This window comes from Monodon monoceros, unplaced genomic scaffold (genome assembly GCF_005190385.1).
Source record: "Monodon monoceros isolate NGI ecotype Baffin Bay Population unplaced genomic scaffold, NGI_Narwhal_1 Super_Scaffold_18, whole genome shotgun sequence".
NCBI lineage: Eukaryota > Metazoa > Chordata > Mammalia > Artiodactyla > Monodontidae > Monodon > Monodon monoceros.
Genome location: NW_021703774.1, coordinates 136,006,252 through 136,026,272, shown reverse-complemented (window position 1 = coordinate 136,026,272; position 20,021 = coordinate 136,006,252). Strand labels below are relative to the sequence as shown.

General features: G+C 50.0%; 1 protein-coding gene across 1 annotated transcript; it reads right to left on the bottom strand.

Moving 5' to 3' along the window:
• Positions 1 to 1,809: 1,809 nt before the first annotated feature.
• On the bottom strand, positions 1,810 to 10,769 carry LDLRAD1 (low density lipoprotein receptor class A domain containing 1). Its single transcript, XM_029226984.1, has 6 exons — positions 10,749 to 10,769; positions 10,193 to 10,244; positions 7,473 to 7,601; positions 5,015 to 5,152; positions 3,137 to 3,265; positions 1,810 to 1,958 (listed from the first exon to the last, which is right to left on the bottom strand). Exons 1-6 carry the CDS (start codon positions 10,767 to 10,769, stop codon positions 1,810 to 1,812), a joined length of 618 nt encoding a protein of 205 aa, XP_029082817.1.
• Between the last annotated feature and the right edge of the window lie 9,252 nt (positions 10,770 to 20,021).

Genomic DNA, 20,021 nt, shown 5'->3' with positions numbered 1-20,021 from the left:
GTCTTCAGAACCAAGGATGCCCTGAGTGTGCCCGTAGTACCTCGCTTGTGCTGCACTTGGAGAGAAACTCAGCCGAAGATGCCAGAGCCCATTGCTGAGCCTCCCCCAGGCAGGATCGCTGAGGCATCCCGTTCCGGGAACTGATCTTCAGGTCATCAGAGCCCCAAACACGATTGTGTCCTGGCTCCCAAAGGCCCCTCCTTGGCGCCTTCAGCCCAGCATTTTCTGCTGTCCCACCCCTCCTCCCAGTGTGAGGTGCCTCCTCTGTGGGATCCTGTGCTCCTCCAGTGTTGGACCCAGGCCTGCTCACTCCTGGGTGCCTGGCACCCGGCTTGGCACAGATCAGGCATACAGAGACTGTTTAGTGTGTGAGTGAATGAATTAACGTGGCAGTGAATGAACTAGAGCTCACCCGTCTCTCTTGGTGCCCATATTTATTTCAAAACTCACGTGAGACTGATACACAGAACTGATTTTATTAATTTCCAGTGGGGTTATGTCCGTCTCCCTCAACAGGAGTCCCTTATTGGCCAGATTCCAAGTCCATCTTTCAGAATAAGGGTGGGACACTTTCTGACCCTCAAGCTACCTTTTTATTTGTTTTTTTGTTTTATTTTGCGGTACACGGGCCTCTCACTGCTGTGGCCTCTCCCGTTGCAGAGCACAGGCTCCGGACGCGCAGGCTCAGCGGCCATGGCTCATGGGCTCAGCCGCTCCGCGGCATGTGGGATCTTCCCGGACCGGGGCACAAACCCGTGTCCCCTGCATCGGCCGGCGGACTCTCTACCACTGTGCCACCAGGGAAGCCCCAAGCTACCTTTTTAAATACACTACAGAGACTCTGCCTCCACCCTGGCCAAGACAGAGTCACACTGGTAGATGGAAAGACTTTGGGATTGGGACACCATGGATGGTATTTGAGTCCCAGTTCCAGCCCTTACTTTGCTGTATGATCCTGGTTATTTCTCCCTCTGGGCCACAGTTTCCTCATCTGTTTAATGGGGGTATCCATCCTTGCCTGCCTGGGTGCTGTGAAACTGGAAATGTATGCTGAGAAACAACTCCTTCACTCAGGCTCCGAAACCAAAATACAATCCCTACTTGAAGGAACCTGGGCTGTTTTGTTGGGCAGCTGGTCACGGGGTGAGGGTGGGAGTGGTTGGGAAGAGAAGGGATGGACGGGGGGTGGGGGAGGGGCTCCTCAAGCTGTTCTTCCTACAGCTCAGAGCTTCCTGAGGTGGCTTCCTAGGGGCAGGACGACAAGTACCCCGTCTCATGTGCATCTCATGTGATCCATCAGTGGGACCTGCTAGGATTACTGAGCTGAGAAAACACTGAGGCTGCATCCAAGCCCAGGAATATCTGCCTTAGGTACCAAAGGGGCAGGAAGTGGCATATACTTCATATATGTGCCATCCATAAGGGCTAAAGTTCTCAGCTTGGTGTTTAAGCCCAAGGCTTATCTTTTCTCCAAGGGGTGACAAGGTCAGTATCTGCAAGCCTGTCTTGGAGTGGAGGAGCAGATTTCCTCTGTGCGGCACCAGAGGCAGGCCTCCGATCATGGAAGCAGATTCCCTTCGTCTTTGTTAGGAGTTGCCTAACATGGTAGTGAGCTCCCCGTCACCGGAAGAATTCAAGCAGAGGCTGAAAAACTTGAAAGCAGGAGAGGCAATTCCTATTCAGAGACAACGGTGTGTAGATCCCGCTACATGATCTCGAAGGCTCCTTCCTGCCCTTGTGTACTTGGATTCATAGCACATGTGACAGGTTATCAGTGCCATTCCAACCAGCCTCCCACTCTGGACCCATTCAGGGTCCAGGACAGGAGTACTCATCAGACCAGTCAGAGCAGTGCTGCACGTGATCACGGCAGAGGCTCCTGGGGATACAGCTGCAATATTTGAAGACGGTCGAGGGACAGCGCCACCAGCCAGGGCCGCAGGGCGGGCACACGGTCACTGGGAAGACAGAAGAGCAGCTGCTCTGTCCTGGAATGCCCCACGCACCAGGCAACCTACCATTGCCTCCACAGCCCTGCCCCATCTGACACGGGTTGACTATATTCCTTATTTCCCTGGAGAAGAGAGAATCTAGACTCCCCAACTCATAGGCTGTGCGACCTCAAGCAAGTCTCTCTGTCTGAACCTCAGTTTCAAGGTTGTTATCAAGGAAGATAGGCAAAGTGCCAGGCCCACAGTCAGGGTTCAGTTACTAGTGGGCGCATATAGTCTCCCATCCTCCTCTCTCACCTTGATTCGGTCCCACCAGCCCATTTATGATTCCCTGAGGGCACCTCGCAGACCTCCCTCCTTTGCCCTGGACCCTGGGCCTCCAGCATTCTTCCCTGCCCACCAGCCTCTGCCTGTTGAAGCCCTGTCCATTTTCTAAGGCCTGCTTGAATACTGCGTCATCTGAGAAGTCTCCCTTGATGATTACTTCTCCTATCCACCCCCTCCACAAAAAACCTCTCCAGGACCCCAGCACTTCCTTTTGGCATCATCATGATGTGAGTCCTGGGGGTGGGACATATGTTTGACTCCTGACTGTGCCCCAGCAGAACCTGGCACCAGGCCAGCCCCCAACAGTGCTCAGGACATGTTTGTGGGTTGAACACTGGGGAAGAAATTGAAAGGAAACTCTGGAGCAGTGAAAGAACCCGTCTTAGAGTCAGGAAACCTGGGTTTACACCCAAGCCCCCTTCCTATCACTCATCATATTAAGTCACTTCTCCTCTCTGGCCTCAGTTTACCTACATATAAACTGGGGCCAGCGATTCCTGCCTTCCTTTCCTCACAGGGTTGTTGGGTGGTGCAGAGAAGATGAAGGAAGCCCAGGTTCAAACCCCGGCTGGGCCATGTACATACTCCTTACGTGACTGCCCTCTGGGTCCCAGTTTCCTCATCTGTGACCCCGAAAGCAAGTTTCCCACCACAGAAGAATGACTCTCCAGAAGGAGCCCCTTGGAGCAGTAGTGAGCACCCTACCACTTGAAGCATTCAAGGAGGAGTGGAAAACTTCTTCCTAGGATGCAAGAAGGGGATGCAGGGGGAACTTTGGAGATTCTCTCTGTTTAACTTCTGCCCTCTGGCCACTGCCTGGCCACCTGCCCCAGCCAAGCTTGTGCCCAGACCCCTACCTGGGCTCAGTTCATCTGAGCAGTCCCCACAGTTGTTGATCCCATCACACTTTTGGTCTGAGTAGATCCAGGAAGTGGGGTCTCCGCAGTGAGCCACGAGGAAGCCAGGGAAGCTCTGGGGCATGTCTCCTACAGAGGGAGAGATGAGGCAGGAGAAAGTCCACATCTGGCTGCAGCTGCCTCAGGACTATCTGGAGGTGGATTGTCCTGGCCACCCTGGCAGCTGTCAAACTCGGGGTCACTGCCCATCTATCCAGGAAGGGCAAAAGGAGGTTTCTGGGGGAGGAGGTCATCAAGGAGAGAGGAGAGTTCTTTCCCTGTTCACCCAATAGAATGCCCAGAGCCACTTCTCCCTTCTCAGCTCTTGTGCCTTCCCACTCCACACCATTGCTTGCTTTATTCCTCCCTCCAGAAAAGTCTTCCTTGACACCTGTCCAAAACCATTCCAACTGCAAGTCCAGGTTCAAGTTCCTTCACCTCCAGGAAGCCTCCTCCGACTGGAACATAACAAGAATAAATATGAAGCCTTGCACTTGGGTGCCAGAACTCAGGGAATGTGGGATCACATGCTTTGTGAAAGAGAGTCAGAGTATCTTTCTTGAAAGTGGGTTCTGTGTTAGACAGCAGTGTGACAGGTATACCAAAAATTAACACAAACTCAGGCCACATCATTAGAGGTATAACCCAGGCTTGGGAGGGGAAAAGCCTTTGCTCCTTGGACTCACCAGAGCCAGCCAGAAGTATCATGGATGCTTCTGGGGCCAGTCCAGGGAGAGGGACATAGGCATTTGGTATGTGTTCTGTAGAGTGCTGGTGGAGTGGGGAAGACCAAACATAAGGGGGTGACTGGGAGTTCAGAGGGCGGCCCGGGTAAGAGGACACTCATAGGGGACAAGAAAACAATCTCCAAATCCATGCAGTGCCATCATCATGGGAGACAGATTGAAATGCGGTTCTTGGGGGGCAGGGGTTAATGAGAGGGCAGAGTTGGAACCAATCAAGGATGCTACTGGGAGGCAGCTCTAAACTCAGTACAAGGGAGACGTTCCCGTGGAAAAACCAGGCAATGACGGGAGCAGCTGCCTCAAACTGTAGTGAGCTTCCCATCCTGGGAATGTGCAAGCAGAGGCAGAGGGGATTTGGGCATGAGCTGGGACATGGACTAGATGACTTTTAAGATCTCTTCTGGTCTTGAGGGTCCATGATGCAATGACCCTACCCCCATAAGCTACCCCATCCCACCACTCCGACTCACCAGGCTCTCTCCCTCCTCTGTGGCAAGTGCCACGCTCCTCTCTCTTGAGAACTGTCAGGTCTCTAAGGTCTGGGACTAGACCTTCCCATTCGTTCACTCATTTCATCATTTATTCAGCAAATCATTCTCGATGCCTCTCTGTGCAGCCCTGCACCAGGCACTGGGCCCAATGTCAAGCAGTTTAGGCTTGCCCCATAGGAGTTCACAGGCTGATGGGGGTGGCGAACATGCCAATTGAGAGTGACAGCCAGTGTGACTAGGGCTGGGCTGCAGGGAAGCACAGGGGTTGTGAGAGCCCAAACGAGGGAACGCAATTTAGTTTGGGTGTCAGGGAAGGCTTCCTGGAGGAGGTAGCACTTGAAATCTGCCTTGAGGGTTGTACACAGGTTCTCTGGGCACGGAGAGGCACAGAGTGGAGGCATCTCCTAGTGTGGGCACATGTGTGTGCGTGTGAGTGGGACAGGGCGGGGGAAGATGTTCCTGGCTGAGGGCAGCATATAAGCAAAGGCCTGAGGACATCAGGGTGCCTGGTATGTTCAGGGGTGGTCGAGCTTCAGTATGGCTGCAGGGAGAGCTGGAGTTGGGGGAGGCAACTCCCAAGGGGCCCTGGAGTAACCACTCACGGCACAAGGCCTCCTCCTCGTCCTCGCCGTGGGCACAGGTGTGGATGCCATCACAGACCCTGCTGGCTGGGATGCAGCTCCTCCGGTCGTGGCATAGGAAGCCCGTCCTGTTCATCTGTGTCACGCAGGGCTGGGCCCCTGAGTGGGCAGGGCGAGCCCCGGAAGGGTCAAGGGTGGCGTTTACAAGGGCATCACCAAGTTCTCCCCACTGAGCCCCACCTGAGCTGGGGTGAGAGGCTGGGGCAGTGGGGAGGACACTGGGCTCAGCGTCGGAGATGGGGTCCAAGCCCCAGCTCAACCACTTGCCAGCTGTGTGACCATGGGCAGATGACCCAACCTCTCTGTTTCTCAGGTTCCTTTCTGCAAGATAGGGATCATAGCACGCACCCCACAGGACAGTTGGGGAGATTACATAAAAGCCTCTGTGTGTGGGCTTCCCTGGTGGCGCAGTGGTTGAGAGACTGCCTGCCGATGCAGGGGACACAGGTTCGTGCCCCAGTCTGGGAGGATCCCACATGCCACGGAACAGCTGGGCCTGTGAGCCACGGCCGCTGAGCCTGCGTGTCCGGAGCCTGTTGCTCCGCAACGGGAGAGGTCACAACAGTGAGAGGCCCGTGTACCGAAAAAGAAAAAAAGCCTCTCTGTTTGAATAACCCTAGAGAGAATGCAGAGAAAGTCATGGTTTATTGAATGACTGTCTCACGGGAAGTTCCTGAGGACAGTGCTCAAGTCAGTGAAGTGGCTTTCACAGTGGGGTTCCTGGTGCAGGTGAAGGTGTCAGAGGCAACGTCCTGGGGCTGGCTGGGGACCGTTATGCCACAATCCCTTACATCTGGGACAACTTTACGGGCTGCAAAGCGCCTTCACATTTTTATTCTATTGTTTCCCCAAAAACCTCTGTGAGGTGTCACCATTAGCCCCATTTCCTAGATGAGGAAAGTAAGACTCAGACTCAGAGAGGTGTGGCATGCCCGGCCACACGGCTAATAACCCAGGCTGCTGCCTCTGCTCTTTCCTGAGGCCGGGTCGCCTCCCCAGTGTCCAGGAATGGTGGGGACCATCTGAGTGTCCATCCTTCTGAGAGCCTGCCCTTCCATCCCACTGCGGGGAACACCCAACCCTGGGGCTTCCCCCTAAGAATTAGGGGAGAGAAACCGACAGACGGACTGGGAGGTCTGGCTCCGCAGGCTGTGCATGTGTACACGCATGAGTGCAGGTTGGACGTGGGAGCGGGTTTGTGCCTTTGTGTTTGTGCACACGTGAACCACGGCTCATCTCCTGGAACTGCCTCAGCTAGTGTGAGGGGGCCGACCCTCAGAGACAGTTACATTGTCACACACACACAGCTGCTCACACAGACATACATCAATACACTCGCACATATACAGATTGGTACACACACGGGCACACACACACAGATATGTACCTGCATACACAGACATGTGCATAGATATCTGCACACACACGTACACGCACACATAAACACACAGACACACAGGTACATACATGCAGGCAACTCCTTGTGTGCTCATATCTATCCCCAGTGCCCATGCTCAGGCATGTAGGGTACTGTGGATTTTACCCCCTACTCCACCTGTCCCCTTAGCACCTCCTGCTAGGTGACAGAGCCATCTCTCAGAAAGGTAGGTCTGCTGACACCCTGCCCCCAGCTTAATCCCCGCCCATGGCTCTCTGGATGGTGACCTCCCTCCCAGTGCAGCCTTTGAGGCCCTGGACCTCGGCCCCACCCACTGCTCTGTCTTTCGTGTCCACTGACCTTCTCCTCACATTTCCTCCCATCCCAGGGACTCTGCACAGGGTGTTCCCTGTGGTTTTCCTGCCACCGCTTCCACTAACCAATCCCACTTTCCCTTCATGCCTCAGCCCCCTTTCACTGCTCAAGGAGCCCTTCCTGACTCCTGGACTGGGTCAGAGCCCTGCTCCAGACTCTCAGAGCCCCCACTAACACTGCCTTACTGTACTTATTGGATTAATATCCGCCTCACTCTCCAAACTGTTAGCTGCATGATGGCAGGGTCGGTGTCGGGGCTCACCACTGAAGTCGGGCCTCAGGGATATGTTGGACAGGTCCCTGTCCTCTGTGGCGAAGGCAGACATGCAGATGGATGGCACCACCCAGGGTGAGCAGACTCGGGGAAGAGGAAGTGTGAGAGTTATGGGAGCTGAGACAAGGCTCCTAAACCAGGCAGGCAGGGAGGTCTTCCTGGAGGAGGTGGCATCAGAGCTGGGTCCTCTCAATAGCTCATGCTTATAGATGTGCAAATGGAAGCTCAGAGATGTGTATATGTCAGTGTCTGTGTGTGTCTGTACATGCACCCTAAGGAACTGTCCAAAAGTCATTTCATGGAGAAGCCAGGCAGGGTCAGTTTTCCCCCATCTCTCTGTGTCCCCCTCCCCTCCCAATAAGTCTGACCCACCCTCCCTTGCCCACCCTGACCTGGCGTGCGAGGTGGGGGTCCAAGGATGGCGACCAGGGCAATCAGGGCTGCAAGAGTTGCCAGCAGGAGCATCAGGAAGGCTGAGAGGCAGGCCCCTCGGCACGAGCAGCAGAAAGGGCTCTGGTCTGCTGTGTGGGGTGGGAAACCAGTGATGGAGCAGCCAGTGGTGGGGCCCAGAGATTCCCTGCCCTGACCGCTACTAGTGGTCCCTACCCACTGGGGTCCTGGAGGCAGAGGGCTCCCAAGTCCACCATTATGTTCTCGGCTCTGCCTGTGGGCCACCCCCACCAAACACCTGTCTCTGGCCCAGGTCCAGTTGCTGGTGAGTGGCAGTCAGGATGAGGGTCCCAGGTCTCTGCTCCACCCCCCTCACCCTCCTGTCCTTCCATGAGGCTGTCTCCTCAGGAGGAAGAGAGAGATGTACACCTGCGTATCAAGCCCCTACCATGGGGCAAAGACCAAAGCAGGCCCTTCATAGCCATTATTTGTAGTTTTCAAGACAACATTTATTTTATAAATGAGGAGACTGAGGCTCAGAGAAGAAAAGGTTCAGGTCACCTTGTGTGGAGCTGGGATGTGAATCCACACTTATTTGCTGCCCAAACGGGTGCCCTTTCCACATGCCAACTGATTGCTCATTCTGGAGCCCGTCAGAATGCTGATTGGAATCCCAGCTGCACCACTTTCCAGTTGGGCCACACTGAATAGCCACTTTACTTCTCTGTGTCTGTTTCCTCAAATGGAAAATGGGGGTCATAATGCCTACCTTAGAATTGTTGAGCGGATTAAGCTAGGTATTGTATCAGAACAGTGCTTGGGACATAGTAAGTGCTGTAAAGGTTTTAGCTACTATTCATGTTTATTGAGCATCTACTATGTGCCATTCTGTATCTGAAGTACTGTGGAAATAGGTGATGTCCTTCTCCTTTAACTGACTTCGATCCTTTAATATTTGCTTGCTTGTGAAATAATGAAACAAAGTCTTCTTGGGATCCTACTAGATGCCCTGCTCTGTAGAGGACACAAAAGCAGTCACAGCTCTGATCCCCTTGCCCTCCAAAAGCTTGTAGTTGCACTTAGAAGACAAGATGTAGACAGGTAAAAAGAAGAGTGTGGGCACTCCTGCTGTCCTCTGGGGCACAATTATCTCAGAGAGGGGGCAGGAGCGGGTCTGATGCATCTACGTCCCCAGGATCCAGCCTGGGGACATAGTAGGCAGGCACACAGTAGGTGCTTTCTGAATACTCTGATCTAGAGATCCAGGAAACAAGGGAAGGGCCCAATTCAGGTCAGTTCAGGTCATTTCCATATAATCCATTCATATTTCCAGAGCTGCCTACTCTGTACTCAGACTATACCTGTACACCAGCTGCTCACAGAACCAGGTGGCAAGTGTGGTTAAGAAAGCGTGAACAAGGTGTCATGGTGCTTGAAGGAGGGTGGGATTTCCACAGGCAGGAGAGGGGAAGGTGCGAGGAGAGAGCACTCCAGGCAGAGAGCACCTGGATGGCATATGGGGGACAGCAAGTGGCCCCGTGTGTCCGGAGCCTGGAGTGGGCATGCATTGGGAAGGGAGACGATAGCCGATCTATGCTGTAGGAGATGCAGCATAAATCTAAAACCCATATTCCCTGCAGCCTTAGTCTGTGGCTCCCTTGTAAACTCAGGTAACCAGGGAGACAGCGGGAAGGCTGGCAAGGAGCAGCATCCTGGTTGGCCAAGCAGCCACTCCTCAAACATTTGTGCAGCACAAGCCGGGTGGGTGGGGTCACGGGAGAGCCTCGGGGCCCACGGCCAGATGAAGGCTGTACTTCAAAGCCTGAAAGCCCTTAGGTGCCGATGCCCCAGGGGACAGATGGGAAAAGGAGGCCATTTTCCCACATCATGCCCACCGTGAGCCAGGCTTGAAATAAACAAGCGCCAGTGTGGAGCAGCAAAGGCACCGGGGCTCTGCAACCAGAGGGACCCTGATTCGAATTTGAACCCTGCCTCCCTCCTCCCATCCGTGTGGGATCCCAGCTTGGCTGAGCTACCTTCACCTCCCTTCACCTCAGCTGCCTCATCTATTATTGCCCCCTAATAGGAGCCCCTCTCAGAGCTGTCCTGAGGGTTGAAACAGGCCCTGCGATGCCGGGCACATAACAGGGCCTTGATCCTTGATCCTTGATAGTTATTAGTAGTAGCTACCTCTCTGGGGCTGTTTCCTTAAACGATCAAATGAAGGCCAAGATGGAAACACATAGCAGGTGCTTAATAAATGTGTTCTTTCCTTCCTTTATTCCACAGAGGTAAAGCAAACTGTCCTGGTCACAAGGTGAGCCAGTGGCCAAGAACAGGTGCTAAATAAGTGCGTAATCCTGCCTATTTTATCCCTCAGAGGTAAAGAGAATCACCCAGGTCACCCTCTGAGCCAGGGACTCGACTCCAGAGCTCTTTCCTCTGTAGGTTGCCGGGGGTACTGTATGTGGCTCTGTGCCTGTGAGCACACACTAGGTGCTCCACACATGCTTGTGCATGGAGAGAATGAACCACCCTATTAAACAAATGGCTGTCAACATGGTTGGCCAGGATGCTGGGAGCAAGGGGACATCAGCAAGGGGACAGAGGTCTGAGAGAGCGGGAGCCTTAGGGAGCCCCCTTTGTGTCTCTGTAGCAATGGCCCAGCTTCAAGGGAGCCCCACGTTGGGGAGGGACTGGCCCCAGGCCCTCCGTCCTTTACCTTGCCTTCTGGGGAGGGCTTTGCTTCCAGCGGCAGCAGCATTGCCATCCCCCTGCCCAAGAGAACAGAGTGAGGGGTGGGCTGAGGTGAGGCGAGGTCCAGCCTCAGGGAGCCAGACTGAAAAGTTTTTCAGAAGTGTCACCAAGAGCCTCAGGGGAAACCACGGGCCCTCCCACTCCAGCATGCTGAATGCCCCAAACTCATCACGTCCACTTCACGTTCCCACACCCATGCCTGTACTGTGCCCTGGAATGCCTTTTCCTCCACTGTCCACTTGGCAAACATTCATCCTTCAAACCAGCTCAGGCGGCTCCCCTTGGAGAGGATCCCCCTGATGTCCCCTCCCATAATGTCGATCGTTCTCTCCCTTGGCCTCTTCTCCCCTCCCAGCACTTATCACCTGAACCGTGTACCTGGTTCACCTGTTGGGTCCCCGTAGAGAGCCTCCAGGGTGGTGGAGGACCGGAGTCACCTCAGTGTCTCCCCTCTTTACTGCCCACCCCTTAGCCTGAGGTTGGCTCTCCCTGGTCAGGAGCTGTCTCAGGGCAGCTCTTACCTGGGGGAAGATCTTGTTCATGTCTCCGGCTCCCGGCTCCAGTCTCTGGGCCCTGGGTGGGTGCAGAGAACTCAGCGCAGGTTCCCTGCCTGTCACCAGGGGCAGCCTGGAGGAGGGATGACAGCAGGCCTCGCCTGGCCGCACCCTCCCTGTGGGCAGGCCCCTCCCAGGCTGCCTCCCATGCTGCGGAAAGGGCAGCAGGGCCCTGCTCCTGCCTGGCCCTTCCCCACTCTGCAGTCTGACAGAGACACTCCAAGGTTGGAGTTCTCATCCCCATGTTACAGGCGGAGAGTCTGAGGTTCATAGAGGGAGAAACTGCCCTCAAGTCACACAGTGTGGGTTTGGTGGGGGCATTAACCCAGGAACTTTTCAGGGTGTGATTTTTCCTGCACATCAATTATGAGACTGGAGGATGTCAGGCCCCGCAACTGCATGAAGATCCAGGCGGAAATACCCAGGATGAACGTTCCGGTGGCTAAAAAGCAGGGGTCATTTTTTTTCATTGATGTTTGTTCAATTAAATATGTAACCTAGGTGGAAAGAATATGCATTTCCCACTAAAATTATAAAGCAAATATAATTTTAAATTATTTTCTTTAAAAAAGTGGCCGTGTACTTTAAATTTTTCCGGAGATGATGCCTGTGATGGGGGAGGGGTGGGGGCAGGTTGCTTCCCTGAATAATGCCTTCTACCAATTCAGCTCATCCCTCTGCTGAGGAGACCTGGGAGCGTAAGGGTCTGGTTGGAAGCCCTGGACCAAGGGAGGAGTGGTGTCCACCTCCAGAAGTGAGCTTGGGGGCTCCAGGGAGGGTCCCTCTGTACGTAGGCTGCCTCTGATGCCCATGGGTTGCCTAACCTGTAACCAGCCTTTTCTTTTTTGTTGGGATATAAACTACCAAGTCCACGGGGATGGGGGTGGAATGGACAGACTCAGCGGCAGCCCTCAACAGGCGGCAGCGCTGGGAAGGGCTAAGCTATAGGTCAGGGGAACACGATTCTCATGCGGGCCCTGCCACTGGCTCTGCCGTGGGCAAGTCATTTCCTTTCTCCGAGTCTCAGTTCTCTTGTCCAGAAAAAGAAGGAATTGAACTGGATGAAGAGGATGTCTTAGTTTGGGTATCCCCATAATCAGACCTAAGACCAGTTTTGAAGGCAAGCAGATTTAAGAGGGAGCAATCCCAGGAAACACCGGGGGAGTGAGGGAAGTGAGGCTCCAGTAACAGGGGTGTTATCACACCCATCCCACTGTGGGCAAGAGGAACTTTCTCTTGCTAAGGATTTCGGGAGAAGATGCACATCAGAGTCACCCCACCCGAGCGTAAGGGAACTGAGGTATGCATTTGCCAGTTCTTGCCAGTCACTGGCTGAGAACTGCTGGAGGGTATTTATTCCTGGCACCCCTTGGCCCGCCTTAGGCAAAGAGATGCCAGTGTTGGCAGCTGCAAGCTAGGCTGATGTGCCCTGAAATGGAAAGGGCTGAGGGGTACGGGCAGGACCCCCATGGCATGTGCTGAAGGTGCATCGACATTTCACCTTGCATGCCAACTCCAACTGATTGTTGAGAGTGTCTGGAACATGAGGTTCAGAAGGATTATGAGGTCAGGACTCAGGATTTTGTGATTGAATAGTGATGTCTGCCATGAGTATAAGAATGGAGAGTGGTATCGTGCATGATGACCATTTTGCCATTCTGGGACCAACACATGTCCTTAAACTCTGGTTTTCCTTTTTTTTTTTTTTTTGATAAATTTATTTTATTTTTATTTATTTATGGCTGCATTGGGTCTTTTTTGCTGCTTGCGAGCTTTCTCTAGTTGTAACGAGCGGGGGCTACCCTTCGTTGCGGTGCACAGGCCTCTTATTGCAGTGGCTTCTCTTGTAGCGGAGCACGGGCTCTAGGGCACGCGGGCTTCAGTAGCTGTGGCACACGGGCTCAGTAGTTGTGGCTTGCAGGATATACAGCGCAGGCTCAGTAGTTGTGGCGCACGGGCTCAGTTGCTCCTCAGCATGTGGAATCTCCCCGGACCAAGTCTCGAACCCGTGTCCCCTGCATTGGCAGGCAGATTCTTAACTACTGCGCCACCAGGGAAGCCCTGGCCTTTCTTGACTGTGATTCTTTAGTGTTCTTTTATGAAAAGACTCTTCAGGGATATGAAATTTCCTTTCCTCTGGACTCCTGCTCCAGTCCAGGTACAGCCACACCTGGCTGTGCTGGCAGCATTGTATCTCTCCAGGGCTCAGGCTGTCACCAAGAACCCTTGAGTGAAGGGCAACAGGGGGTCCTGGAAAGATGGAGGAGAGGCCCTGGTGCCTCAATCCCTGAACTTCCTGGTGTCACAGCCAGGTTATATTGAGGAGAAAAAGGACTTGGGCTGCATTGTACAACCTCCACCTCCACCCTGCTGGGCTCCCTTCCCTGCTTGGGCCATGGCACACCTGGGTAAACTTCTAGCAAGAGTGGGAACTTTGGAGCTGATGGTCCAAATGGTCCCACCACTAGCTGTGTGACCTCTGATATGTCACTTAACCTCTCTGAGCTTCAGCTCTCCCATCTACCTCTCTAAACTTCTTTTCCACTCATTCCTGAAGAAAGGTGGTGCCCCAGTAGATGGACCTCTTCGTCCTCCCCACTCAATACCCAACACTGCACCAGGCCCCCTTGGCCCACCTGCTCCAAACTCTCCCTTCTTCCACCCTCCCTTTCCCTGGGAAAAAAGTTTCAAAAACTTAATACAGAAAACTTGGAAGAATAATGTATCCACCATCCAGAGATAAAAAACGTTAACATTTTTGTCATTTTTGCTTCAGACTTCTTTTTCCATCAAGTATAGCAAAAATTGAAGGTCTCTTATTTCCCCAGTTTTATTATTCCTTCCCTCCCTCCCCAGAGTCAACCAGTTTCCTGAATATGCCTTGCATGATTCCAATGGCTGGTTTTTACACACTCTCTAGACACACACATACACATACATCTAGAATCACAGTGCAGGGGCCCCTCAACTTTACCAGATATGGCCAAACTGCTCTTCCAGGTGGCTGTACCAGTTTGCGCTCCCATTAGCAGCATGTGAGAGTTTCTGTCTCCCCAGTCTTGAAAGTGTCAGACTTTCCAACATCCATCTCGGTGTGGTTTTTTTTTTTTTGGCTGTGTTGGGTCTTCGTTGCTGTGTGCGGGCTTTCTCTAGTTGCAGCTAGCGGGGGCTACTCTTCACTGCAGTGCGCGGGCTTCTCATTGTCGTGGCTTCTCTTGTTGCGGAGCACAGGCTCTAGGCGCGCAGGCTTCAGTAGTTGTGGCATGTGGGCTCAGTAGTTGTGATTTGTGGGCTCTAGAGCTTAGGCTTAGTAGTTGTGGCGCACGGGCTTAGATGCTCCGTGGCATGTGAGATCCTCCTGGGCCAGGACTCGAACCCATGTCCCCTGCATTGGCAGGCAGACTCCCAACCACTGTGCCACCAGGGAAGCCCTCGGTGTGGTTTAATTTGCGTTTCTCTAGTAATTCCTATGGCCACCACCAATTGCTAACATTTATTGAACACCTATTTTGCCACATGCTGTACTACATGTGTTACGTATATTAACTCATTCAGTCCTCCCAACCATGGATGATGGGAACTATTATTATCTCCATTTTACAGATGAGGAAATTGAGGCACAGAAACAATAAGTTACTTGCCCAAGGTTCACAGTTGAAAGGAAGCATAGCTGGGATGCAGACTTGGGTGGCTGAAAAGTTCACACTCTACTCCTACCTATCGCCTCACTTCTCAAAAGTGTGGTCTTCGGACCAGCAGCATCCTCACCTGTGAGAGATGGGGTCTCACCCCAGAACTACCAAGCCAGAACCTGCATTTTAACAATGCTTTTCCATGTCATGGAAAAAGCCAAACGAACTTTTTGGCCAACCCAGTATATTGGTCATATGGATTTCTTCCCTGGTGAATGGCTTTTTCCTATCTGTTGCCCATTTTTCTATGGGTGGTTTATCTTTTTCTTATTGATTTATGGATTTCTTTATGTTGGATTTGAATCATTTGTTGCATGGATCATACATCTCTCTCCCAGTCTGCAGCTTGTCACTTGCTTAGAGTGATTTTTGCTGGCTCCCTCCACCTTTCTAAATCCATCTTTCTTGCCCAGAACCAGGCGATAATCTCACTTCATGAAGCCTTCTTCGACTCTCCCCCTTACCCTGGATTTACCTTTCCCTATATTCCTTATGGTCAAGGGCCCCATCTGACCCTGGCTGCGGCTAGCGGAGACCCTCTGCACATGAGATCAGTAAACCTCACCTTGAGTCAGGCGAACCTGAGTTTTTATCCCGATTCTGCCAAATTAATACCTACCTGATTTAAGATGGCAAGTCACAGCCTCTCTGTTTCCTCATCTGAAGAATGGGGATAAGAATACTTACCTCAAAGAGTTGTGGTTAGAACGAAGCGAGTGCACATATGTGAAAGGGTTCTGCACCCTGGGAGGGTGCAATATTGTTTCTGGATGACTTGGTTTGTTTATAATTACAAAGAGATCTGCTTGGGGGCTGGGACTCCTTCTTAGCCCAGTGCCTGGCTCTGGGTTGGACAATGCTAAGTGGGCGCCACAACTAGATTGAGCCAGGGACCTGAGAGATCAGCTTCCATACCTGCCTAGAGGTGAGGCCAAGTCCCTGCCTCAATATTTACCACTCCTCCCCTGTGCCTTCCATAACTCTGAGAGCCCTGGCTGGCCACCTCTCCTCTCTGGGACGGTTTCCTCAATTCTAAAATGGAGATGTTAAACCCCATCCTGCTTTCCTAGAGGGATGCTGTAAGGAAGGACCCATTTAAAATGATAGAGTGCTATAAAGGGCTTTGCAAAAGTTATGGGGAATCAATAGATAAACTTCATCATGAAATATCTAAGTAGACACTTTTACAAGACAGCTTATAATATTGCTTAGTGCCGATGATTCAAATTTTATTGATGCTTACAGACTTAAGTGTTATGAAATAATCGGATGTGGGGCTCCAATAATGACTGCATGATGGTATACCCTGAGGTAACATTATCAAGAGCTTTGGTTGAAACCTCTCATTTCTAATCAGTTGTTGATTTCTTTCCATCCAAGCCTTCAATTATTGCTGCAATGTTGCAAAATAATTCAGGTATGAAAAACATACAAGAAACAGTAAAATGAACCCAAATAATTTAGAATTGAAGAGGCAAACAAAAATATTTTACTCTTAAAACGACGAAGTAAAATTAGACAACCTCTAAACCAGGGGTTCAGTGAACTTGGATGAGAAAAAAATTAAATATTTTCACTAACGTCTAACTGAAATATAGCATTTCCTTCAATTATGAACATAGGCAATAAATGACAGGACTGTTAGCAGTACTGTGACTTTATCATTAATAGAAATCAGATTTAGATATCACAGATGTTGCAGAGATTTCAAAACAATAGTTTGAAATTACTTTGAAATTCCAATAGATTTAGAACCACCAGTAGGCCTTATTTTATGTGCTAATAAAGAAGTACATATATACATAATTGCAAATTTTTGAAAATACCTTAATAACTGTATTTTAATATAGTTTACTTTGCAATCCTGCATGCTTAGTTTTATGCATGTGAAAACATTATTCTGAGGAACAGTCCATAGGCTTCACCAGATTATCAAACGGGTTCATGGCATGAAAAAGGGTCAAGAACACCTGCTCTAAACAGATAAGTCATTAACATCACAGGAAGAGAATACTTAATAGTGAAATATGTAAAGCTGGCTTCAACAATTACACACTTCAGAAAAGGTATATAAACTGTACTTCAGAACTTACAATATTGCAAGGAGTCAGAAAATCCACACTAATTGTACAATCTAGCTTTCCAAAGAAGGCTGCATTTCCCACTATCTCAATCTTTTATCTCTGTCACTGTACATACCTCCACCTCCAGACTCTAGTCTAGAACAAGTAGTCAGAGAAAGAAAGATAAAAAAGGTAGCTCATACTGATGATACTCATATGCAAACATAACCTGCTCAGCAACTGGAAATGTGGTGGGAGGGGCTCAGGAACACCTGGGTTAGTTGAGGCTGGGCCGGCAAACCTAGAATTTGAGGACGGTGATAAGTTGACCAAGTATTGTGGTTTAAAAATTTAGCCCAATGTGAAATCTGGTAAGAAGCTTAGGAATGCATGGGACAGCCTTCCCAGTTTGCTTGGCAATACTCAGAATGTGACTGTGACCCAAAGACTAGGCTTACCATCCAAACAATAAGGTGGAGGAACAGACAGCCTTATACATAAAAGCTCAAAAATATACGTGAAACACAATGAAATAGGATTACTGGGCGTTCAAAAACAAAAACAAAACCCTGGGAAGGGAATGGAATTTCCCATTTCTCTGTGGCTGGATAAGCACAAAATTTAATAGACCCTGGTGGTTACCGTAGAGCTAAGACATTGCTGGCCTCTGGACTTGCCCCTCTGGTCTATCGTGCACGCTGTTGCCACGTGCATCGTTCTAAAGCACTGCAACTCTTGCTTAAAACCTTTCTATGCTTTCCACCTTGCTCAGGACCAAGTCCAGGTTTAATGAGGTCCTTTATTATGTGATCCGCCAAGCCCTATCTATAGCTATACTTTTGTATGCTCTGTGTCTGCCTGCTAAACAATTATTGTTCCCCACCCTCTTGCCTCTAGGTCTTTGAGCATACTGTCCCCACTGCCTGAAACACTGCTCCTTATATTTTGTTTGGCTTCCCTTTTCCCTCTAGGTTTAAGCTTGGTTATCACTTCCTCCCAGAAGTTCGGGGTCCCCTCACAGTACTCCATGCTTATCTGGTCACAGCACTTACCACATTAATAATAGTCTGTCTCCCTCTTTAAAATCTGAGCGACCAGAGTTGGGCACTGGGTCTTGTTTGTTGTTGCAGTCCCATCTCCCAGCATGGGGCTTGGCACTCAGGCTCTCAAGTGGTTGTTGAATGGTTAAACTGTGGATCTCTAATATGGTATCTCGGCAAAAATCACTACCGTGGTGTGGGGACTCAGCTGAGAATGTTATATAGACTGCACCAAAGGTTGGGGGGCCTGATTAGCTTTACCGAAAAAGATCTAGAACCCTCTGATTCTCCACATGTAGTCCTAAGATACTTAAGAGCCCACAAAAATTATAATAGAACTATTTTATATATTTAAAAAATCATAATGGAAGTGGCACATTTATCTAAGATAAAGCCACACAGACTAATAATAAGGGATAAAGTTTTTGCTTTTGGCTCAGAGTGAAAGTACCAGGTTTCACACGCTAACGAGCAGCTCACATTCGCTGATAATACATCATATGAACTTTTAAGATAAGATTGATAGACCAGATAATCTGGTAATTTCTGATTTACAAAAAATATATCATATATAAAAGGTATTCATGAAGTTTTGTGAAAAGATTGGGAATCTTGGGCCTAAATCATTCATTATGGTGATTTCTACTGTGTTTGTAATTGCCTGAATCAGTGTATCTATCTCTTACACCAGGGACCTGAACCAAGCAAGAAGGACCTCAGGAGTCTGGGAGGTTTGAACCAGAGACTCAAGGGTCTTGATAATTTGCCTAGAACCAAGGCAAGCTTCCCAAGAATATGCTGTGTGGTAGGAAAGAAGGTGATACCTGTCTAATGGAATCAAGTAAAGTTGGGTCCACCCAAAGGGCTAAACTGTTACTTTAGAAGGGGCCAGTTTCTTTGCTTTTGTTGCAATTTTCAAGTCACATATTTTTATGCTGTATACCTTTGGGGGGGTGGTGGTGGTGGTGCTTTTTCTTTTCTTTTTTTAAAAAGTAAAACTGGGGCTTCCCTGGTGGCACAGTGGTTGAGAGTCCTCTTGCCAATGCAGGGGACATGGGTTCGTGCCACGGTCCGGGAAGATCCCACATGCCGCAGAGCGGCTGGGCCCGTGAGCCAAGGCCGCTGGGCCTGCGTGTCCGGAGCCTGTGCTCTGCAGTGGGAGAGGCCACAACAGTGAGAGGCCCGCGTACCGCAAATAAATAAATAAATAAATAAATAAAAATAAAAGTAAAACTGTTTTTGAAAACATCAGTCTGGTTTAATCATGTGAAAATAAGGCAGGACACAAATATTTGAGTGCCTGATAAATAACAGGAAAGATTGGGTATTTCCTCATACAAGGAATTGTCTCTTACAAACAAGAGGGGAAAGTTTGTCTAAACTTGGATCAATGCTTTCAAGAGGATTGAGGGTATCTCAGGGGTATCTCATTCGGGAAGCAAAGAGAAACAAAACCAAGGGAAGGTGGAAGAGCATAGGACAATTATACAGTTGCTCTTTCTTATCGAGATATTCTTTCGCATTGTTTTGTTTTTATAAGGGAGGCCTTTCCTAACAGTGGGCTCTCTGACTCCTATAAATCTGCAGCATTTTGAATATACTCCCCTCAGTTGGCCTCACTGGGTGCATTGCAATTAAATGTGTGTCTGATTAATGAACATAAGTGTATACCATGGGTGGTAAATAAGACAACTGGGCTTATTTTTTTTAAGGTAAATCCAATCCATTTCTCATGTTTTATAACTGTTTTCTCACAAAAAATCAGAGAGACGACTGCCTGACATACTTTCTAACCCTCTATCTTCCAAATCTAGACAACCTACTATTTAAAAAAGCAAAACCTATATTTTGTGACCAAAGCCTTAGTTGATTAGTTAATTGTATTTTCTTTTGACTCAGAGAAAGCTAATGACTAGGCTGAAGGCAAGTGTGTGACTTACTCTTTATTCAAACAGCACTACTGCAGTTGCCAGTAATGCCCATGTGAGGAAAGTATTGGTTAGCAAAGTCATTTAACATTTCACGTCTAATGACACTGAATCACATTAAGACTGTGGTGTACTATGTTACTTGATGTCACTCTTATTTCTGTATCTGTATTATTGACAATAATAATAAAGGAATGGTAATCACAGTTTTTGCAAAGTGAATTCTATACTTAATTGTGCAACATGGGAGTCTAATTCTTACTATCAAAATGAAAAGCTTGGGGCTTCCCTGGTGGTGCAGTGGTTGAGAGTCCGCCTGCAGATGCAGGGGACACGGGTTTGTGCCCCGGTCCGGGAAGATCCCACGTGCCACGGAGCGGCTGAGCCCGTGAGCCATGGCCGCTGAGCCTGCGCTCCGCAGCAGGAGAGGCCACAACAGTGAGAGGCCCGCGTACCGCAAAAAAAAAAAAAAAAAAGAAAAGCTTTCTCTGATAATATCTTTAACTTATACTTGATA

Bases quoted from the DNA above. Each gene is read 5' to 3' on its own strand.
- LDLRAD1 (XM_029226984.1), bottom strand. From the start codon at position 10,769: ATGAACAAGATCTTCCCCCAG. The intron at 7,602-10,192 runs GTAAAGGACGGA...CACCCCACACAG, and splicing joins AGCCCTCCCCAGAAGGCAAG to CAGACCAGAGCCCTTTCTGC. The intron at 3,266-5,014 runs GTGAGTGGTTAC...CTCCCTCTGTAG, and splicing joins CGAGGAGGAGGCCTTGTGCC to GAGACATGCCCCAGAGCTTC.